This window comes from Xiphias gladius, chromosome 8 (assembly GCF_016859285.1).
Source record: "Xiphias gladius isolate SHS-SW01 ecotype Sanya breed wild chromosome 8, ASM1685928v1, whole genome shotgun sequence".
NCBI classification, from domain to species: Eukaryota; Metazoa; Chordata; class Actinopteri; order Istiophoriformes; family Xiphiidae; genus Xiphias; species Xiphias gladius.
The window spans coordinates 21,882,239-21,902,694 of record NC_053407.1 but is presented as its reverse complement, the minus strand read 5'-3'; the positions used below and the strand labels follow the sequence as shown (position 1 = coordinate 21,902,694).

At 39.1% G+C, this 20,456-nt stretch overlaps 2 protein-coding genes across 10 annotated transcripts in view; one reads left to right on the top strand and one right to left on the bottom strand.

The window, feature by feature from the left end:
- prickle1a (prickle homolog 1a) overlaps positions 1-1,229 on the top strand; it is an 89,020-nt gene extending 87,791 nt beyond the window's left edge. For all 3 annotated transcript variants that reach the window (XM_040132521.1, XM_040132520.1, XM_040132522.1), the window contains exon 8: positions 54-1,229. In XM_040132521.1, the coding sequence (XP_039988455.1) occupies positions 54-919 (866 nt within the window). In that variant the 3' untranslated portion in view covers positions 920-1,229. The remainder of the gene's footprint in view (positions 1-53) is intronic.
- A 402-nt stretch (positions 1,230-1,631) lies between these two features.
- The window catches only part of LOC120793002 (periphilin-1-like), a 27,109-nt gene continuing 8,284 nt past the window's right edge, over positions 1,632-20,456 (bottom strand). For 6 of the 7 annotated variants that reach the window (XM_040132533.1, XM_040132532.1, XM_040132528.1 and 3 more), the window contains exons 2-11: positions 20,384-20,449; positions 18,949-19,022; positions 16,916-17,146; positions 16,511-16,572; positions 13,665-13,751; positions 12,847-13,022; positions 9,603-9,679; positions 8,495-8,629; positions 2,507-2,671; positions 1,632-1,872 (exon numbers count right to left, since the gene is read on the bottom strand). In XM_040132533.1, coding sequence (XP_039988467.1) covers positions 1,723-1,872; positions 2,507-2,671; positions 8,495-8,629; positions 9,603-9,679; positions 12,847-13,022; positions 13,665-13,751; positions 16,511-16,572; positions 16,916-17,146; positions 18,949-19,022; position 20,384 — 1,158 coding nt within the window. In that variant the 5' untranslated portion in view covers positions 20,385-20,449 and the 3' untranslated portion in view covers positions 1,632-1,722. Of the gene's footprint in view, positions 2,672-8,494; positions 8,630-9,602; positions 9,680-12,846; positions 13,023-13,664; positions 13,752-16,510; positions 16,573-16,915; positions 17,147-18,948; positions 19,023-20,383; positions 20,450-20,456 lie in introns of all 7 variants that reach the window. The other variant, XM_040132529.1, reaches the window with a different exon arrangement.

The following is a 20,456-nucleotide window of genomic DNA, read 5'->3' as shown; positions in this document are numbered from 1 at the left end:
ACAGCGTCGAGTCCATGTGCAAACATTTTAGAATTTTTCTCTCTCTTCTCCAGGGGCTTCAGTAGATGGTGATAGTAAAGATAGACCTTTGGTATATTCCCTGCAAGGCTTCCATGAACTGGAGACGGAAGACTGTGAGAAGACCAGTAATATGGGAACTCTAAACTCCTCTATGTTACACAGAAGTGCAAATTCTCTTAAGAGCCTTGTATCCGAGCAGGAGGAGGAGTTGGAGGAGAACGTTCCAGAAGAGGAGGAGGTGCCTCTTCCAGAGGACAGACCCAAACCTCACGTACCTGCCCTCAGGAGGACGCGTTCACAGTCTAGGCCTCAGCAAGTCAAATTCTCTGATGATGTGGTGGATAATGGGCATTATGGTGATCTGCCAGTACGCCAGCCTCCAATGAGCGAACGGACTCCCCGGAGAGTGTACCACTTTGAGGAGCAGGGCCAGGATGTTCCCTCTGGTCGCCACCATCACCACCACAGGAGGCGCCGCAGTCGCAAGTCTCGCTCTGACAATGCTCTTAACCTTCTGCCCAAGGAGAGGGCCCAAATGTGCTACAAAGTGGACCATAGAGGGAACGCCCCTGGCCCCAAGGGTCTCCAAGCCTTCCACGGCCAACCCAGTCCTGCTGCTTTGTCAGATTATGGGCTACAAGGCCCAGCAATGGGGAGGTTCTTGGGGCTGTATGGGGATGATGATGACTGGTGCTCTACATGCTCTTCTTCTTCCTCTGATTCGGAGGAGGAGGGCTTTTTCTTGGGTCAGCCAATCCCTCAGCCTAGGCCCCACAGACACTACTACACTGAGGACTTGCCCAGCCCTGTGGTAGGCATGTCTTCTCCTCCGTATGGCCAACGGACTAAGTCCAAAAAGAAGAAAGGGCATAAGGGGAAAAACTGTATAATTTCGTAGACTTTCATTACTCTCTTATCCTCAGCTTTGGGTAATGCTCTGCCATGCACCTGCCTCTTGTCCGCTGTTTAAAATGCAATAACAACTGCTTGCTAGTAAATGCTTCACAGCACTCAGTTTACCAAGGTGTTTGTGTAAGATACAAGTCCTAATTCTACTGTGCCATTGGTGTATGCTTCTGTAGCATTGCAATCTGCCAATAAAGTAAGAAAGAATTTCAGAGTAATGCATATTTATAAAACACCATCTAAACTGTTTATTTAACAGTGCAGATATTAATGTATATATTGTAGAATTTAAAAAAAAAAAAGGCTATTTTTATACCCTTGAGTTCATGACATGCTTTGTACCAAAATAGCGGAAACATTCAACTATTGGCAATAGCTACAGAGACATTTTTCTATGAGGGTGTCAGAAATAAAACAATAATAAATAAAAATTTATACTGACCCAAGCTTTTCAAATGTGTTTTCTTCAAGGCTTGTGCACTGCTAACATACGAGAAACACTGAGTGTATTAAAAGGCCTGGTTGAGTGGTGTATTTATGGTTCATTGTATTGTAAGCAAATCATTGTAATCTGTATAAATGTACAAACTGGAATATAAGGCTAAGATAGATGATAATTGTAATAAAAAATATCTATATATCATGATTTGTGTTGTTTTTTAATGCGCAAACGTATTTAATGGATATTAAAAAAAACAGCTTTATTCAAGGCCTTAACTTTTATTTACAAAGAATATAAAAGGCAATATTCACAAGTTGTTCACTTTAACTCACAATTAGACAAAAATGCAGGATTTACATATAATGCAGGGTCTTTTCTATACAGAATAGTGCTGCACTGCAAAACACCTTATAGAGTTGTAACCTTTGATACTGGTTTGAGAATCCTTGTGTTACAGTTGGTATTAGTTGCACTCGCAGCCTCAGCTGCAAAAAATACAGATACTGGAAGAGGAAAACATTATACATCAGTAAAGACTGAATGAAAGGTTTTAATAGGAAGGTTTCATTATTTGATTCATTCTTTCTGCAAGTGCTTTTATCAGTTGGATTCAACAATAAGCCCAAGCCTCTAGCTGGGTGAATGATGAAACATTTAACATATCAATTTAAAATGTAATTTCTCTGTAATTAACTGAATGTAATAATTTTTCAACAGTTTTTCCACGACATGGTTCATGGTAAAAACGCACCTGACATTTTATATTGAGCTTTTCTCTCCACAAGGCTCCTCTCCTTTTGATTTTATTATACTGAAGGCATTTCACTTTAACGACATATCCTTTTTAACAATTATTTAATCTGGTATTGAGTCTTAAATCTTATTTATGTAGCAGCAAGTAGAAAATTGTCACAGTCGGATATCCTGTCTTTTGCTAATAATGAGTCAAATTTTTTTATTATTTGATAAAAGAACATGATTAAAAATAAAACAAGTGAATAAAATTTGAAAGAAATGGTTTCTTTCTTCAGGGGATATTTTCTACTTATTTCAGAAATAAAATTTTAAGACTCAATATTGTTACTCCAGTGTTTTGTGACCTGTTGCTTGTGCTGAAGTGTCCGGCTGCTCTAATACCTCGTCCAGCTCCTTCACAAAGTGCCTAAGGGCATCTAAGCAGCGCTGTTTGATCTCCAACAGGTTCTCATCCAGTGGAGTCTGCAGCAGATTATCCAAACTGGGCTCCTTGGACACCAACATCTTCACCACCGTGCGAAATGTCTCACAGTCCTGCCTATAATGCTGCACACATAACAATCAGGTCAGGAATGTTAATATTCATAATGATTCAATGACGTATATAGTGTAGAAAAACAAACCCAACTTTTGTTGGATTAAAAAGCATGACACATTATAAGCTTGTCTGTCCTTAAGGCGCTCAGATATAAAGTAAAGGGTTATTTAAATACTTAATTTACTTTAAGCTGAAAATAATCATTTTGTGTTTTCCATCTGATCATAATCCCAAATATAGGTTTGTCAATCAACTTGAGAGTGTTTGCTGAGTGATGTTTTCCTGTGATTGACAAGAAGAAATAGCAATTATAGCTTGTTCATGGTTTGCTAATGTGTTTTACAACTGAACTGAACACTGCTAAATCTAAATCTAAATCTAAATGGTAGCAGGTTGTGTTACAAATTTCCACACATGGAGCATGCACACGCACACACCTCATAATGACTGAATTTGTTGGTATTTCACGCACATAGAACAGCTACATGCATAAAAAAATAAATTCTGTACTAAACAAAATCTATAAGTTTATAATTTTGTGATATTATTTAAAAGGCCCATTTAGCAAAAACTGGAATGGACCTAACAAACAAGTGAGTAGCTCCATCTCTCAGCTCTTTGAATTCTACAGACCGACTCTTGTATCAACACCTAACTGTGAATTTAATGAACACAGTTCTGGTAAATTGGTATATTCCGTGAAACAGGTGTGTCAAAGTGTTTAAGCGAGCCTATTCAAGTGCATGTCTGCCCATAACCAAGGGAACATTAGGTGTCAGAGTATCTTTGTGGTGCTGTAGCATTCTTTCACACCCCATTGTAATCTCTCACATCCCTCTCAGATTTTACTGCCGACCCAAAACGGCTGTTAAGTTCTTTATTAGAGTCCCAGGTGCAAGCTCACAACATCTTTATCACCTGGGGAGAAAAGGCTAAATGTGGGGCCCTACACTGAAACTGCCAGAGGTTTAGGGCTACGCTAGCCTGTCAAGGAGCAGATTTGTACAATGGGGTCCTCCAAGGTTGAGTTAATGCAGCCCAGATCACCTCTTCCCTCAAATTAAAGTCACTGGGGCAGAAAGAATGTGTTTCTGCGGCTTAAAACAATCACTCTGCTATCCAATACAAGTTAGAAATCAAATCCAATTACAGCTGAGTAGTAGATAATGTCTACATCCAAACAGGCAAATGTATGCAGTCATAAAGGACATATTTATCTCTAAAAACATGGTCACTATCATCTCTATTTCATCTTTTTTTGGATTGGCTGCAGGAATTCACTTGATCATATGGAAAACAGTCACTCTTTGTGTCAATTTTACTCAAGTGTCAGGAGATATGACCTAGTTCTTCAAAGTGGTGACTTAATCATACTGTTTATCTTTATTAGAGGTACTGTATATCTGTGTCATGCTCAGCTGCATAGCCATTTTAGGAATGTTGGCTGTGCAGGCCTTCACTGTAGAAGAAAAATGAGGTGACAGTATCTTATCTAATGTTAACTTTCTGTTACTGTAACGCAATAAAACACAAGGCATCAGCTGTGGTAATTTTGACAAGGAAAATGCTGCCTGTCAACTTAAATCAGTGTCCAGTCCTGAGCAGAATGTGAGGTTAACCGGTTAAACGGTTATATTCCAGGGTTCTGTCAGTTATGAGGAAATTTAAAACCACAACTGCTGCTTCTTTGCCTACATACACATTACATAATGTGCATCTAGCCTAACTAACATAATCATGTATCCATCATTTTGTGTAGTGATCAGAAGAGCTATTGTAAATTCATTCAAATCCCAATCAAATGATTTAACTGTACTTGATGAGAATTTCTTTGGGGTTTTGAGCAAAATAATATGGTAATACACCCGATATGATCTACTGGAGTATGCCTGTCATTACTGAGTGAGTAACAAAAAAATAAATCCAGTGTAGGACTGTGATAGTACAATATTTAAGGAAACATAAAATATGCCACAGTCATTATCAAAGTCCTTTCCATCAAAATCTGGGTGGGGCTTTGAACACAGAAGAGGTCAAAGAAGCAAAAATACTATGGCATTCAGTATGGAACAATGAGGCTGGAAACTATGAGAACACATGAGAAGCACTCACTGTTCTCAAGCAAAAGCAAGGCCCAAGGCTTACAAACCAAAAGGCTTTGAGAGGCTACTGAGAGTACCCTTTGGGGAGAAAAAAACCCCAGATGCACAATGTGTTGCGTGTGGGACCGTAGTGGGCTAAATAATGTGAAATTATAAAATTACACATTCAAAATCTGGTTGGAGAAAATTAAGGGTCTCTATTTTATGCTCTACCTGATAATTAAAATTATGTTTAAAAAAAAAAACAAAAACTGCAATGCCTCCAGCTCCTAGATGACTTCAGTTCTTCATTGATTTTTTCATTTCACTCCCTCTCTCCCCTGATAATTCCCCTGCTGAACTAGCCACAACTTGTTCAGATAGCTGATTCTCACTTATCTATTCATTCCTGCATCCCTAACCCACATTCTGCGCTACAGTTCATGAATTTATAATGCTGTTTACACCAGGTACATGGAAAAATGTATCAAGTGTTATGGTAGGATAGAATAACTATTATGACTATGAATGTTAAAGTAATACAAGTTATTGTTATTATTGCTGTATCACAACATGCATTGTACACACAATCAGGGAAGGTAAGGGAAGAAAATTTGGACAGACATGTCCCAGACTGTGGGTTATGTTTGGACACAGGCTGATGCTTTAATGTCTGCAGATCATGTCAAGCGAATTCGTGGCCCCACATAATGACAGTCCTCACTGCCGACCACAAGGAAGTCAGAGACTCACGACACATGTGGTCAGCTAAACTCAGGGTCAACTTCATTCAACAAACAGGTTTCCTTCTCTGTCTGCATACAGTATTAGAAGTCCTACGCTATTCTGAAGCTTTTCTATTATATCATCTTAATTAAATAATAAACAATTCAATAACACACAATTTAATAAAACCCCCCCATGATCTCATCCCTACCTCTTAAGTGCAGATTTCTCCTTTGTTAAACTTTTTCACTAAGTGAGCATTATTTGGGAGGAGCAAGAATTGGTTCCAGGTTTTAAGATGTGAGAGGAAACAAGGGCTAAATGAGACACAAACATGTGGTGTATGTCCCACAAACCAGTATCCCTCTAATCACTTAGGGTTGATTATGTTTGCCATCTTTCAAAACAAAACCTTCCTAAGCTTTTCCCAAGCTACAGCCTTTGTTGACAGTGATTACATTTTCACTTAATTATATCCCATATACACAGTTACACACTTGAAAGATTCAAAATAGGATGAGGAAAGCGTTGGAAAAAGTGGCCTTATAATGAACTATGAACTCATTGTAAGACATTTTCCTTTAACGTACTGGAACTTAGAAGACTGGGAGCTATCGTGTACCTGCACATGACAATGCATGTAAATTTGTGTGAGATGAAGAGCATGACTCCACATTTATTAAAGGACTAAACAATTGCGGGGTGACTTCAAACGGCCTACTATTTTGTAAAAACTGCTCCCATGTTACTTAAACAAACAGGAAGGGGGCTTTTGACCTGAGCGTGCTCTTTATGCTGTGAGAAAAGGTTGCAGGGAGGTTCTGCTAAGTTCCCTCCCTGGAGTGGAAGCCATGAGCTGATCATTAGGCTTGATACTAAAGGGGCCACACAGGGCGGGCTGGAGCCCCAAGAGAAACAGCAACACTAGGGGCCTTAAGGAGGAGCCTTAAAAAGTGGGCTTCTGCCCAAATCGGATGTTTGTGGAGGTCCAAATTGTGAACATACCAACAGGAGTGTGCGCCTGGATACCGTGTGGGGGTTGGGAAGTTAAAGGTTTGAGTGAGATTATGTATAAGGCACTCACATAGACATTAAGTGAGGCTCTGTTCAAATGAGCACTGATGCAGGCAGGGGTCCTGCATAATAAGGGAAGTCGGGTAATGACTTGAGGGCTGGTACACATTAGGGGATATTAAAAGAGCCATTTTAATCACTCAAGCTGCAAACCGGACCTCTTGATGGAGGGGCTAATAGTTGAAATGGATATGTTTCATTTGCACTGATTGAGATGATGAACATATTTCTCTGAAAATCACTCCCAGGCACTTTGCTATGTTTTGAACGGATATTTTCTAAATTCCTATTGCTTGGAGCTGCTATTTTACCTGCTCTGATTTGTTCTGTGGTCACTCAAAAGAGGGTTAAATTGCTCCACTGGTCATCTGTTGCATTGGTGAAATCATTATGCCCGTGATGAAATGATTTAGCATTTAGAAACATGTTATGACAAACAGTGTCATAAACAGGGATGTTTACTGTGTCAATGAATTTGTTTGAGGTTTCTGATTTCCTATATAACCCTGAAACACCCACAGAAAGAATGCATTACAAGTTCTTGGTTGAAAAACAATGAGCTTTGCTGTTGCTACAAATCCATTTCCAACTGAACAAACCCCTGCTAACAGGGTTGTATAAATAGTATTAAGACCTCGCTGAATAATAGGAAAATTAGGAAAGTCAGTTGTTTTACACTAACTGATGTGAATTGGAGCAGTTCCTTCAAACAAGTTTAAGGAGATCTGAGGTCCAGCTCTGCCCACTACATGACCTGCTCTGTTTGGCAATCCACAGCAGCGATGGATGAGTGTGTGTTTGACTGAGCCCGGGGCAGATGTTACAGTAAAGAGACTGTAGAGGTTTCTGCCTCTCACCACGTCTATAGGAGTAGTTGGAAATGGCAGGGTAAGCATGTGGCTGCTTATGCCAAGAGACGTACCACACTGTGGGTGGCCCGCCTGCACCCTGCAGGGCAATTCCTGCCCTGCTTTAACGGGAACAGATAAGTGGTACTGTAGTGGAGAGCGATGAAGGGGAGGGAAAGAAGTGCAACTCCAAATAGGAAGCCACAAGAGGCATCAAAACCTGAGGTGCTAAGGACTGTTCTACTGACTCATCCTCCTCCTCTACACCAATACATGTTCCTCAAATACAATACTCTCAGCCACATCATGAAACTAGTGTAAAAGGGTTGTCCAGGCACCTGACCCACCTCGATATCAGGGTAAAGCTCACACATGTAACAAGGTGTAACCACACAATAAGGTGGAACCAATAAGAACCTTGGTTCTCTAGGGCTTATGGTCGCAGTTGAAGTGTACAAAATAATTTTTTTTTGTATAAATGAAATAAACAAAGTGATGCAGTATCTGTGTTATGCGATGGTGTAGGGCACCACTTTAATCTCAGAACAGCTGCCCACTGACACCAACCCTGACCTGTGCCCATGTCCTGTGTAATCACTTTGACTCAGGATATTCTGGGTCGTCAGGTGTGATGTAAAACAGGCAATAAGGGGTCAGCCTCATGTAAGTTAAAAAGACTGAACACGAAATAAATGTCATAATAAAACAATGCCAAAGAGGTGAGACACGTCCCCAGGTTTCCCTTGCTGTTTCTCTTCTTTCAAAACTTTTTTAAAAATATGAGTATCAGTATCTTGAGAGAAGGATAAAGCAGACTTTCCCTTTATTATGAATATAAAAGTTGCTCATGGAAACAAGAAAAGCAATCTCACTTCATTGGCAGATTTTCCCATTCGTTTTAAGAAAATAAGATTTTATAACTCAGTAAAAGCTGATATCTTGTTAAAATAAAGCTTTTTACGCTATATGAGAGACCCTGTGATAATGGAGAAAGGTTAATCTCTAACAAAGACAGTGGAGACGAGCTATATTATGGCACATGCAACAAGGAGTCAAGAGAATTCACAGAAGTTAGGTTGTTTCACGGATAAAATCTTACTACCTTCTCAATTTCCAGAGCCTTGGCCCTAATGGCCTCCAACCGGTGAGTCTTGAAGTCTTCCTCTGGTGTCAGCTTTGGCTCCATGCTGGCAGCCACCACCTCCTCCGACTCCGCTACGGATGTCGGAGTTTTTTCCTGGCGGACCAAAGGTTAAGGGTTAGAGTTGAGGTCACCAGATTTAGAAACTGGTCCGGATTTCAAAGTGTTTCAAATAGAGACAACTCTGCTCTCTTGCGGGTGTTGAGTTCTTGTTTTCATACACGTCTCATTATGCATGCCACATGTCAACAGAGATGGAGGTGGCAAATACAGTACATCTCTCTGATTAAGGGATCCTTATAGCCAAAGATCAAAGTAAAGACCCAGTAACACAAACACACCAGTTGCACTTACAATTCAAGGAAACATAACATAGAAGTCCATGAATCAAAGAACAATTTTTATCTGAGTCTTTACAGTAACATACTGGTAGTTTTGCCTTTTTTTGGACCACTGACTACAAATAATGAATATACATTTTACCTTTTATATGTTAAAGTTACATTATCACTAAAGTTGTAAACATTGTTCAAAAACACTCCAAGATAAGAAGTACGGTTATTGCAATAATATAAACCTGTGTGTGGAGTGATGACTTCATGTCTTTTTGTTCTTTTTATTTTACATCAGCATTTATAGTATTTATTGTTATCCTTTTCGAACTGATGCATTCTTAGGTTTCGGGCAGGTGGGTTGTGATTCATCATAGACTACACACAAATGAAATGAATAGTTGCTTGTTAAATGTCCATGTTAAGAAATCTGAGACTATAATAAAAAGAATGAACCCTTTGTTTGAGCCACACGAATTAGGTGACAAACTCTATTTGATCTGCTGAGGAGTAAATTTGCATTGGAAATGTAAAAAAGTAATTTTATGTACTTGCAGAATATTAGTTCAAGTGATATTCCATCACACGTCTGCATAGCTCACATTAACTGAGATTTTTTTTCTCCAGCTCGTACATTAGGTGCAAGAATGCAATCTGGTATATGCTACCGTATTTTATTTTATTTTTATTTTACTCATGCAACATGTTTCTTGTAAGAGCAAAACTGGCTCTTTTACCTTTGAAGATCCAGAGTTGTGTGGAGATCCCTCCACAGAGTTGCTGGGAGTGTGGCTCATCAGCACATTGGGTTTATCTATGGAGAAAATATCAAGAAAGATGGAAATGGAAAGAACAGTGAGCACCCAAGCAGATGATCATCCACAGATAATCATGGAAATTACAAAGTTCTGACGAAGGTGAGACAACTATAAAAAGAGGTTGATCCAGAGAATACACAAGGGCAACCATAGCACTCTTTTATTTAATTTTGCACAGCAGTAAAATAAACCCTGGGGGAACATCCTGGAGGGTCGGTGGTCTGGGACGATTGCCATGTTAACTACAACATCCCGGTTTCAAATCTTGATAGGGACCGTAGTTGTATTTTATTCCCTTCTCTCTTCGCGTGTTCCTCAGTTCTCTGCACTGTGCTGTCTAATAACAATAAAATGCCATAACATAGTTTTAAAAACACGGAAGGAAAAAATTGCTTTCTACTTTGAGACATTAAATAATCAGTCACTTACTGTGAGCAATCGTGACACCAAGGCATTATGAGGCAGCTGAAAAGTAGAAATCTTTTTTTTTTTTAAATCTTTTTTTTTTTTTTTTAAATACTCCCTTTTTGGAGCCTCCCACACAATAGTGGTCGAGGAGTTCAGCTGTTCCTAAACTGAAATACTGTCCCTTTTTCTGGCTCCAGTGTGTCTAGAACAAAACAAATATGGTCAAGTTGTTTGTTTTTATTGAAGGAATCCCCCACAGTTATTAAAGTGAGCCAAGGTAAAACATCTTAATTGGAGTCCCTCAGCGGGATTATGGCGTGTACACACAAACAACAGTGTTAACAAGTGTTTATAGATATTTCGAATGGCCACACTTGGCCTGCCATCAAACACATGAGACTGATGCAAAAATTGTTCACATAGGGATAACGGTGCACACATTCAGACAGTCTCTCCTCGAAGGTATTCATAGTGTTGACCTTATTTGTACACACGAAAAAGTAACTGAAGTAGTTATGAGCAGGATAGTTCTTACCTCTGCCAACCTGGTTAGTTGCTGTATAAAAAGGGTGTGCTTCTCAGATTGTCAGTTTCAATTACAAAATCGCCAGATGCAGCCCCCCACTCCAGTTATGATGTCAGAAAGGTGCAGGGTGACTCTACAGGAGACTCATTCTCTGGGGAAAACACATCAGAGCTAAGCAGAGGGCTCATGAGTATCCCCACACCTTCAGGTTGGGGTTTGCACTGCTGAAAATCACTGATGGTCAAGAATACTAGTATTTTCCACGGCAGACCGATGGACTGACAACCAAGTCTCGGCTTTGCTTTCCATTTCTGCTTCTATGTCATCATTACACTGTACTGTCGTATGTACAAATGACGTGACAGGCAACCATCGTCTTTTTGATACGTCAGTGGACTAATTTGCTGACCCTTCCCTGGGCTCTGGCTGTGCTCTGGAAATGCACTGGAGGAACATTTACCCCTGGGAAACTTCCTGGACATTAGCTCTTGGGAGATTCAAGTTCCTGGAATTTTGGTGGAAACACACCTAAAGTGGCATTCCTCATTGCAGGAGCCAGTTTTCAGAGCTGGAGTCCAGTCCACCAAGGCCCCAAAGGCCTTCAACTGCACCCTACACAAAGCCTTGCGGATGGTGGCGTAAGTGGCAGCAGCTTCCCGGTGTTACCCGCCAATAATAGTCGTCAACGACCAAGATTTTGTGAAATGACATTGTACAGAGCCTCTGTGCATGACAAAGCCTGGTATACACACCCTATCACCAAAACCCTATTTCTGTGTACTTTGCTCTGCTGCTCTAATTAGTATCACAGATGGAAGTGGAGGTGGGACGTACAACTGTTTTCTCACTGCTTTATTGCATCTTCAAAGGGTGGTATAACATAGAGCCAAGCTTTCAACACAATATGTTTATGCATCTTAGAAATCAAAGCATTGTGAACACTTCTTTCCCTCTGCCTAATAATATTTCTTATGTCAGATCGCTTTGAAACAAGCTTTTATAAAATGTGAATCCATAAATTTCATTAGCTCAGCATTGTTAATTAAAGTTCTGAAGCCTTTAAAAGTCACAAAAGAAAGCATGTAAAATGACAGACCCAAAGTGATTTTGAAGACACTGTTAAGCCAGCGCATGAACTCCTTTCTCACTAAAGAATAGGTCAGGTTCTCAATTCAAAGCCAAACCACCCCAATAAACCGAGGGTATCCTTTTTCCCAGCCTTTAAAAATGTGCGGGGTTAGCGTAATTAACATCTTAACGTGTTTCAGCATACCCTGACCCCTCACACTGCACCTCTGAAAACAGATGCTTCACCTGGAATGGTTTAATTCCTTTACACATTATAACTATACATGTCTCTTTGAAATGGGAAAATGATCTCTCTTGTTGTCATTACATTATTACAGCTCCAAGGACGATAATTGTATTAGATGAGGTTAATTCACAACTCTTCTTGCTACTAGCACTCCCATTATCTATGCTCCTTCAGGTTTTACATGCTGTGGCCAATCAGAGTGTCAAGTAGTTCACAGTGGTGCTTTGTTACTGGACGCCATACTATCCGCTGGGGCAGCAGGTCAAGGTGTATTACTGCTGGTTCTGCACAACAGATTTGAAAGCAAAGGTGGAGGATAGAGCAGGAAAATTCCTAATGGATTTGGAGAAGAGACAAGTTTGTCCTTTTCTCTGCCTCTCTCAGAGTGCTATAAATGTATTTCCATACAGTTTGCTTGCTTGAAATAAAAAAAAAAGTAACATCAGATGAAGATCATATAATGATTGCTAAAATATCTAAGGTATAAAAGTTTAATTACAAGCAAAACAGGGAACAGCCCAATAACTGCTATGTAAATTTAGGTGGTGTTACATGTAAATGTACTGACCACTGATCATTATTGGCACAGGTGTGGGCCCTTAGGCACAAGAGCACATATATTAAACACTACTAAAAATCGTAGCAGTGTATTACTGTTGTTATGCCCCAGTTCCATTGCTGATATTCATGAGTAGCTGTGGAGACATGTATGAAGCAAACATGTTTTGTGAGGAAACTTGTTTAGATTCACCAAACAAAAATATTTACATAAAATAGATCAGTATCATAAGTGATTAATAAAATAGTGCTACAAATCTTCTTGCTTGTCTAGTCATTGTCAGCTCTGTCAGGACTTCCTTTCATTCTTTTCAGCCGATCACAACTCAAGGTTGTAACTGAGACTTAATACTTACGCCTCAGCTGGGCCTGCTGGTTGGCACAGCCTTTGTCTCTGTCAGGGGAGAAACTCCTGTTGCTGCTGTTTGACGCAGAGCGCCCACGTACAGATGGCTGGGCTTCCCTCCTTCCAGGGGAGCGGTCCCGCATGATTACAACAGGCGGAGAGATCCTGTAGTTATCATGGTCTTCTCTGTAGAAATAAGCAACACTCAAGAAGTTCAGGAGTCCAATGGATCCTCCCAAAGCATAGAGTTAAAAAAAAGGTTCTATGCAGCAAATAAAACAAAATTAACTGGGATAAATGTGTTTTCAATCAGTAATGTCTATAAATGTATTTATCCATTTGTATGTATATGTGATAGCTTGAGGCAAGAACTCATTTCAAAAAGTGTGCTGCACTTAAAAATGGGATCTATATTACTTAAATGTAATTATTGTATGTCTGCAGACACCTTCAGCATTAATTCTTCTGATGAAGCTTCATCTGAATAATAAGCTCAGATGTCATGCCTTTTTAAACTTTCCTAATGAGTGAGATTTCAATAGATGACTTGTGACAGGCTGTTGATTAAGATCATGTTTCCCATTATTAAAAGCTTGCACAGTGGATACTAATTTCTATCAATACAATTTAAGAGTTGGGTTTTTATTTCAATACCAATTACTACAATAGCCTCTGGTCAATGCTCTTTATAGACTAAGATTGCCAATTCTGAATGAAACTCGCCTCTTAAATCAAAACTAGACAACTGATTTCCATCCTTGCCAGCTTACAGACTTGGCAGTTCGTTAACTGTATAGTATAAAATCATACGGATGTGAGGGGACTGACTTGGCTTTTCCGTCTTGCACTGGCCTCCGAGGAGGACCGAACCCTCGACCTCTGTTGCGGAAATAGGGACCAGGTCTGCCATTGTTCCTGAAAAACATTAAAAAAAACCCTCAAAAATACAGATAAATAAATGGCTGGCAAAGCTACTCTGTACCCTGTAAACAACTGATTGGTAAACAAAGGTCCAGGCAAAATATGATGAACAAATCAAGAGCATGTTGAGTGCAAATTCAAAATTCATAATTTGTCATCATTATGGGTTTAAGAAGCAAAAGTGTTGTGTTTTCTTCAGTATATGCCTTCAAATTGGTAATGGAAACAGAATAAATAGAAGGCAAAACCACAAATACTGAAATTCAGACTCAGCTGGACAGTGTGGCACACTGATCAATTTGTGGAATGGAGGCAATCTTCCACTTTGGCACAAGCTATAGTTGGCTGACAGTTGAATCAATTTTGGTTTTCTTTCACTGCTAACTGTCTTCAATTTTGGGAATAGCCATGATTAAGCTAAATATGGAGCTGAAGTTACAATGCGCTGTCACCAAATCTTTATTCAACCATGTAATGTAATGACAAATTTCTGAGCAGTTGTCTACAAAGTAATAGTACAAGTGGTGAAATTTCACTGTTCACTGCAGCTCATTTTTATGATTTTCCAGACTCAAAGAAAAGCTTGTGTCTCAAAAACATCATTTAGGTCCAGAGGTATAAATGACCCAAAAGGCACCTGGTTGTCATGACCTCTGTCTGAACTCAAGCCACATCTCAAACAAAGAGCAGGAGTAACATGGCCTCAAACTTTTACGACTCATAGTGTGTTTGAAGTAGCCAAGACCCAGCCTGCCATTTGCCAAGCACCGAATCGCCATCCATGCAGGACAAAACTAACATCAAAAGTTGTGTACTTTATTTATGAAAAAAAGAACTCTATAGAAGGTAGATCAAGCTTTTACCAGAGAGACATTCACCCAGAAGTTACACACATTTAAAGGGTCATGCCCTATCGCAGAGCCAGAGATTTTCCATAAGAAGTATTTTCTCGATACTGCCAGTTATCATACTAAGAAATGAAAAGACCAATGCAATAATTTGGTGATTCATATAGCCTAAAAATAACTGTGTGCCCCATGAGGCAAAACAAACTAGTAACAACTAGTAATATTTGCATCTTTATTCCCTTTTTCTTTGATGGCTACACAAAGCAAAAGAGAGCCTGGCTTCATTTAACTAGATGGGTTTATAAAGACACTGTACAAAAACAAGAAAAAGTGACTAATACCTTGGAGCTGTAGCATCTTGTGCAAAAATGAACCCTTTGGATAGACTTCCTGCTTTGTTGTCTGGGAGACAGGACAAGGGAGGAGGCAATCAGCCGCCTCATCAAAGGGTGTACCAACCTGTGTAAACTCCAATTTGGTGTTGGCCACTAAGCAACAAGGACACCACCTACACATAGTCCACACCAAGCAGGTCCCAAGCGTACTAAAAAGTATAATAATAGGAACAACTACGTGTCCGTGGTGCCCGCAGCTGTTCGTACGTGCATCCGCAAGGGAATTTAACCGAGGCTTTATCATCAAAACTGGTGCAACTTGAGCCTGAAAAGTTGTCACAAGGGTGTCAGTCCACTAGGGTGACCATCTAAAAACCAAAAAGTGAAGCAGTAACAAAATTAAGATGCTATAATGTTTAATGCAGTGTTACACAGTGTCACAAACACTTGTGTAACGCCTGTGCAAAATTGTTCGCAGGGGGCAAAACAAAATAAATAAATAAATAGTTTTTAAAAAATTAAAAATCAGTGTATTTGACTGTGTATTTATGGGTAATGGTTCCACAAGAATCCGGGAATCACAGTACCTATGGTATATTATAGTATTTGAGCCTAAATTTGCAGTGTAGGTAGGTAAAATGCATTTTAAAGTAAGCATCTCTTCAACCTTTAAATAATTTGACCATTTGACCGCAGCTGCTATACAGCAGAAAGATTTTAAGGTAATTTGGAACTTTGCAAATTCTTGTAATTACAGTAAAATTACAAACATGAAAATATCGAATATAAATTTTAATTTAATGCAGGAAGGATGTAGAAAAAAGACACGATATATATGCTGCTCAGAATATCTGAGATGTGTGTGGGTGTTCAACTGAAGAGGGAGTGGTCCAGCTGTTTTTCCTCTTAGGGTGGGGGTGAGGTTGTTTGGCTGAGTGAGTATACACTAGTGCCCTTTGTCCCTCTCTCTAGCCTGGTATGACTCCTGGAAAAAGGGGGCCTGGGCCCGTAAACTGTTGGTATGTTGAAGTGGCCAGGGCAAGAAGAGTGTCTGTTGATGTAGGAGTTATAACTGCTGGACTTAGCTGCTCTGCGTGGGGTTGAGCTCTTAAATTTTCCTTAAGGGCATTGTGGTCACAGATAATTAAGATATGTTTCCTAAATCTATTTTCTAAAGCAGCACTTTTCTGCCAAGGCCTTTGCCAACGCAACGATTTGTAATGATGGACAATATATTATTATGTTCTCTTGGGTGGAATCTAAGGGTAAAGAATATGAAATTTAAAATCATTTTATGCCAATGAGCATGTTTAAACCCTTTTTTTTTTTTCAATGGTTTGACATGGAGAGAAAGAGACATACCACGAGGGTCAATAAATATATCAAGCTAATAATATTAACTTTTCAAAACACAGAACTCTGCTTCCATCTATAGGTCGGTTTGATGCATTACACAAAGAGTTCAGTGAAGCAAGTGACATTTTGACATAAACAGTATATAACAAGCAAAAATTAATTAATTTATTAATTAATTAAGACCCATTGAAATAGAAGAATCAATATAAATTACCTTGAGTCTAACTGATGCCTCAAATCATCTCTGCCATAACACTGCTGGGAGTATGGGCCCTCCTGAAAAAAAAAAAAAAATTACAACAACCTTAATTGGGAAATGCTGGTGGTCTATGGTTTATAATAACACTGTTTGGAACGACAAAAATGCTGCAAGGACCTAATTAAACTAATGCAATTTGCCATTCTGTTGTTAAATTTCTGACATACTTAGTTTAGAGTCATACACATTGGTATGCCATTTCTTGATGTTTCTATTTGATCAGCTGAAAATAGTCAAACTATTCATCATTTAAACAGACACTGTGATCTGAATTTAGTGCTATGATTTTCTACATTTGTTTTCAAACCTGTAACAAAGCAGAATTGAGTTTATACACCATGCATACCAAGCTTTTCTTACGTTTCTTGGGGGTGAGGAATTTCTGCGAAAATTGCCGAAGTTGGGGTTTTCATCAAAGTATCGACGATCATAGGGTGGGTAACTGCCTTCACCGTGACATTCTCTTGCATCCTGGTAATTTCGCGAACCACCATACCACTGGTCGTCATGAAAGTCTCTCTCATATTCCAACCTCAGCAGAGGCATAGGGCTCCTCTTTTCAACAATATTGAGGACTCGTTGAACTTTCGCCTGAAAGGACACAATATCACATTTTACATTTCCATCTGTAAGCTTCAAAGAGGCTACCCAGTACTAGAGTCAATCTGAATGGGAATAACTCTAAACATAATGATTAATAACATGCGGTTCGAAAGTGCTCCTGGGTTCAGTGTGGCCTGTATCTCCCTAATTCAGAAACTGAACATAAATTTTTTGAAGATATAACTGTTCCTGACAAAAGATTAAATTTGTAGACATAGTATGTTCGGAAGTACCATCATTAAACTAATTTGACAATCAATCACATATGACAAGTTTTGCAGAAAAATAAACCTTAAAGTTACTGATTGGAAACATCACAATTGACACTTTCAGAAAATTCATTGTGATGTAAAGGAATTCTATGTAAGAAAATTATCATATAATGCTGCCTTTCCCCAAAATGGATGTCAAAAGGTACTATATATTTGCATTTACAGTAAATGCATATACCACAATGCATCTTCAGTATCATACCTCCCTCTCTGAGGGCTGGTGCTGATGACTAACTGGTTTCTACAGTGTAAGGTCTCAAAGAATAGCTTGGTTCACGGTATTTTAAAACAGAAATAATTGTTTTTAAATGTATTTTAGTCAGACAAAGATAACAAAAACAGCTGAAAAACTTCATCCACAGCATTATTCATTATTATAAATACATTATACACTACCAGTCAAAGGTTTTAGAACACCTCCATTTTTCCAGCTGTTTGTTAAATTAACACATTTCAATGCCTCAGTCTTTCTGAAATAAAAGCATAAAACAAATAAACAATGGGCAATTTTTAAATAACAAGGAATCATGGAATCTTTTTGTTGAACTAAATTTAATCTAGATTTTTGACTCATTCAGCAGCCAAACACACTTTGATGACGTTCTTTCTACTATGAAAATGAAACATTGTTAGGAAAGTTCGTCACAACCCTTTTGCAGAAGTTCCCACAAATGTGTTGCACCTGCAAGTTGCTTTGCTTTCACTTTCTGTCCAGTTCATCCCAAACCAGCTTCATGAGGTTTAGGTCTGGAGACTGTGCTGGTCTTCCAGCATTTGAAGCCGCTGTCCAGTCTGTCTTCCTTTTTTACTTGTCTTTTTCTCACCTTTCTGGTAGCAATATACAGTACGACTTCCTGCAGTAAAGTATTGTCCTAATTATGCATCAGAGGGCGTAGTAACACAGTTTGTTCCAACACTGCCCCTGTACAGATAGAGGGTTTGGAAGTAATCAAGAAGATGGGGCACATGTAGGAATTGTTATAATTAACTTTCAAGTCCTAATTTATTCCATTCCATTACTGCAGGAAAGCTGTAAGTTAATTTCTTAACCCCTGAAAAAGGCCTGTTTTCTATGAAATTTTCATGATTTTCCAACTTTTGGTGTCCTTAACTGTTTTCCTTTTTTTTTTTAAACCTTGGGCAGTTTACTGTCGGCTTTTGTACCGTTTAAGGTTATTCACTGGACTTGAGTTGTTGAAATTTCAATAAACACTGTAATTTACTTACAGCACTATACATAGTAAGATAAAAAAAAAAGGTCATGAGAAGTGGTTACAACATCAATATCACCCTAAAGAGTGACTTACAAAAGAACAAATTTTGAATGAATGAATACTAAATACTCTAAATACTACCATAAATACCTACCACGGTCATAAGAAGCTAATCACAAGACTGCAACTTATAAACAATAACAGTTTCAGGATACTGTTAACTAACCAGTTCTTCTCACTAATTACCCAGGCGCCTTAGTCAGAGTATTAGATTTTGGTCTTGCAAAATAACATCTTCACTTACCTCTCTTGTATCCATTGGTGAGAAGTGCTCTTCATAAGCATCTCTAAGTGATTTTCGACCATATCGATATGACACTGCAAAATAAAAAAAAATGTCTATTTAAACATTTTATATGAACTGGAAGAGGATTTAATAGATATGCTTAGTAGGGTGAAAACCCCACGATGCTGTCCTATAGGCAGTCAAAACAAAGGCCAGGTACTTTTTAAACAATACTGCGATTCTTTGGTGCAGCATCATCATCCCTGGTCAGCAATGGAATAGGATTTCTTTTCCCTCCCTTTGGCTGAGCCCGAAAAAACTGAGCAGCCAGTGCATCTTCCAGAGAAAGCCTTGACTCAAAGTGTCAGACCCTCTCTCCACCCTAGTGAATTCTGACAAGCTGGAGATTCGAGCTACGATCATTCAAAGCTTCGACCACGACAGTTCCATAGTTTCTCCGAGCTTCTCTAACAATGGGCAATGAAGACTGTTGCCAGACTGTAGGCACCCTTCCTAAGACCACTGAGGTGTTTGCAGGGGATGGTTGGTGGAAGCTGTTGGCCGACAGTCTCTCCAGCCGTCCCCTGGGCTTGCAAAACCAGCTCACAAAATTCACTCCAATCATAGTGTTCTGGGAGTGCTCTATAGGCATGTACTTAGGACAAACAATCATTTCAAGTAGGCTCTACAGTAGATGACTGACAGTTTTCTCCTTAACTCGTGCATTGACATGATCCCCTTCTTATACCTGCCCAAGCAGGAAAAAATCCCACTGTGAAAACAGGTCTCCTGAGATTTGGGCTGGCTAGCTGCTGTAATGACTGGGAAAATCGTCTTTCACCAAACTAGAAGAAATAACGACAAAGCAACAGGAGGCTGCATAGAGAGATGATAATGACTCCATCCTCCCCAACATTGTTACATTGGAAAATGTGCACATAGCAAGGCACTGTAATGTTGTATAGGCTCCTACTGATTTGCTGAGCATGTGCAATCAAAATTTCAGCATACCGAAGAAAGTGGTACAACCCATAACACTTTGACATAGGTCAAAGTCTGTATAAAAGACTACTAATAACATTGTTAATAGAGCTGCAAAGATTATTCTATCAATCAGTTAGTCAATCAATAGAAGAATAATTGGCAACTATTCTGATAATTGATTAACCATTTAAGTAATTTTAATGCAGAAGTGGCAAAAAAAAAAAAGAAAGAAGCTGTTTTCCATCTCTAAAATATAAAGATGTCCTGCTTTTCTCTGTTTATATCACGTTAAATTGAATATCTTTGGGGTCTGTACTGTTGGTCAGACAAAACAAGACATCTGAGGACCACACTTTGAACTCTCAATCGAGAGTATAATTTGCAGATGAATGATAATGAAAATAATCGATAGTCCAGATCTAATTGTTATAGTTGTAAAAACGTTCAAAACGCCATTATTTGCACTTACTCCTGAAGGAACGATCTTGGATCCCCTTCTGGTACGGTGCAGATTTCTCAGTAGAGAACGACGAACCTATGGG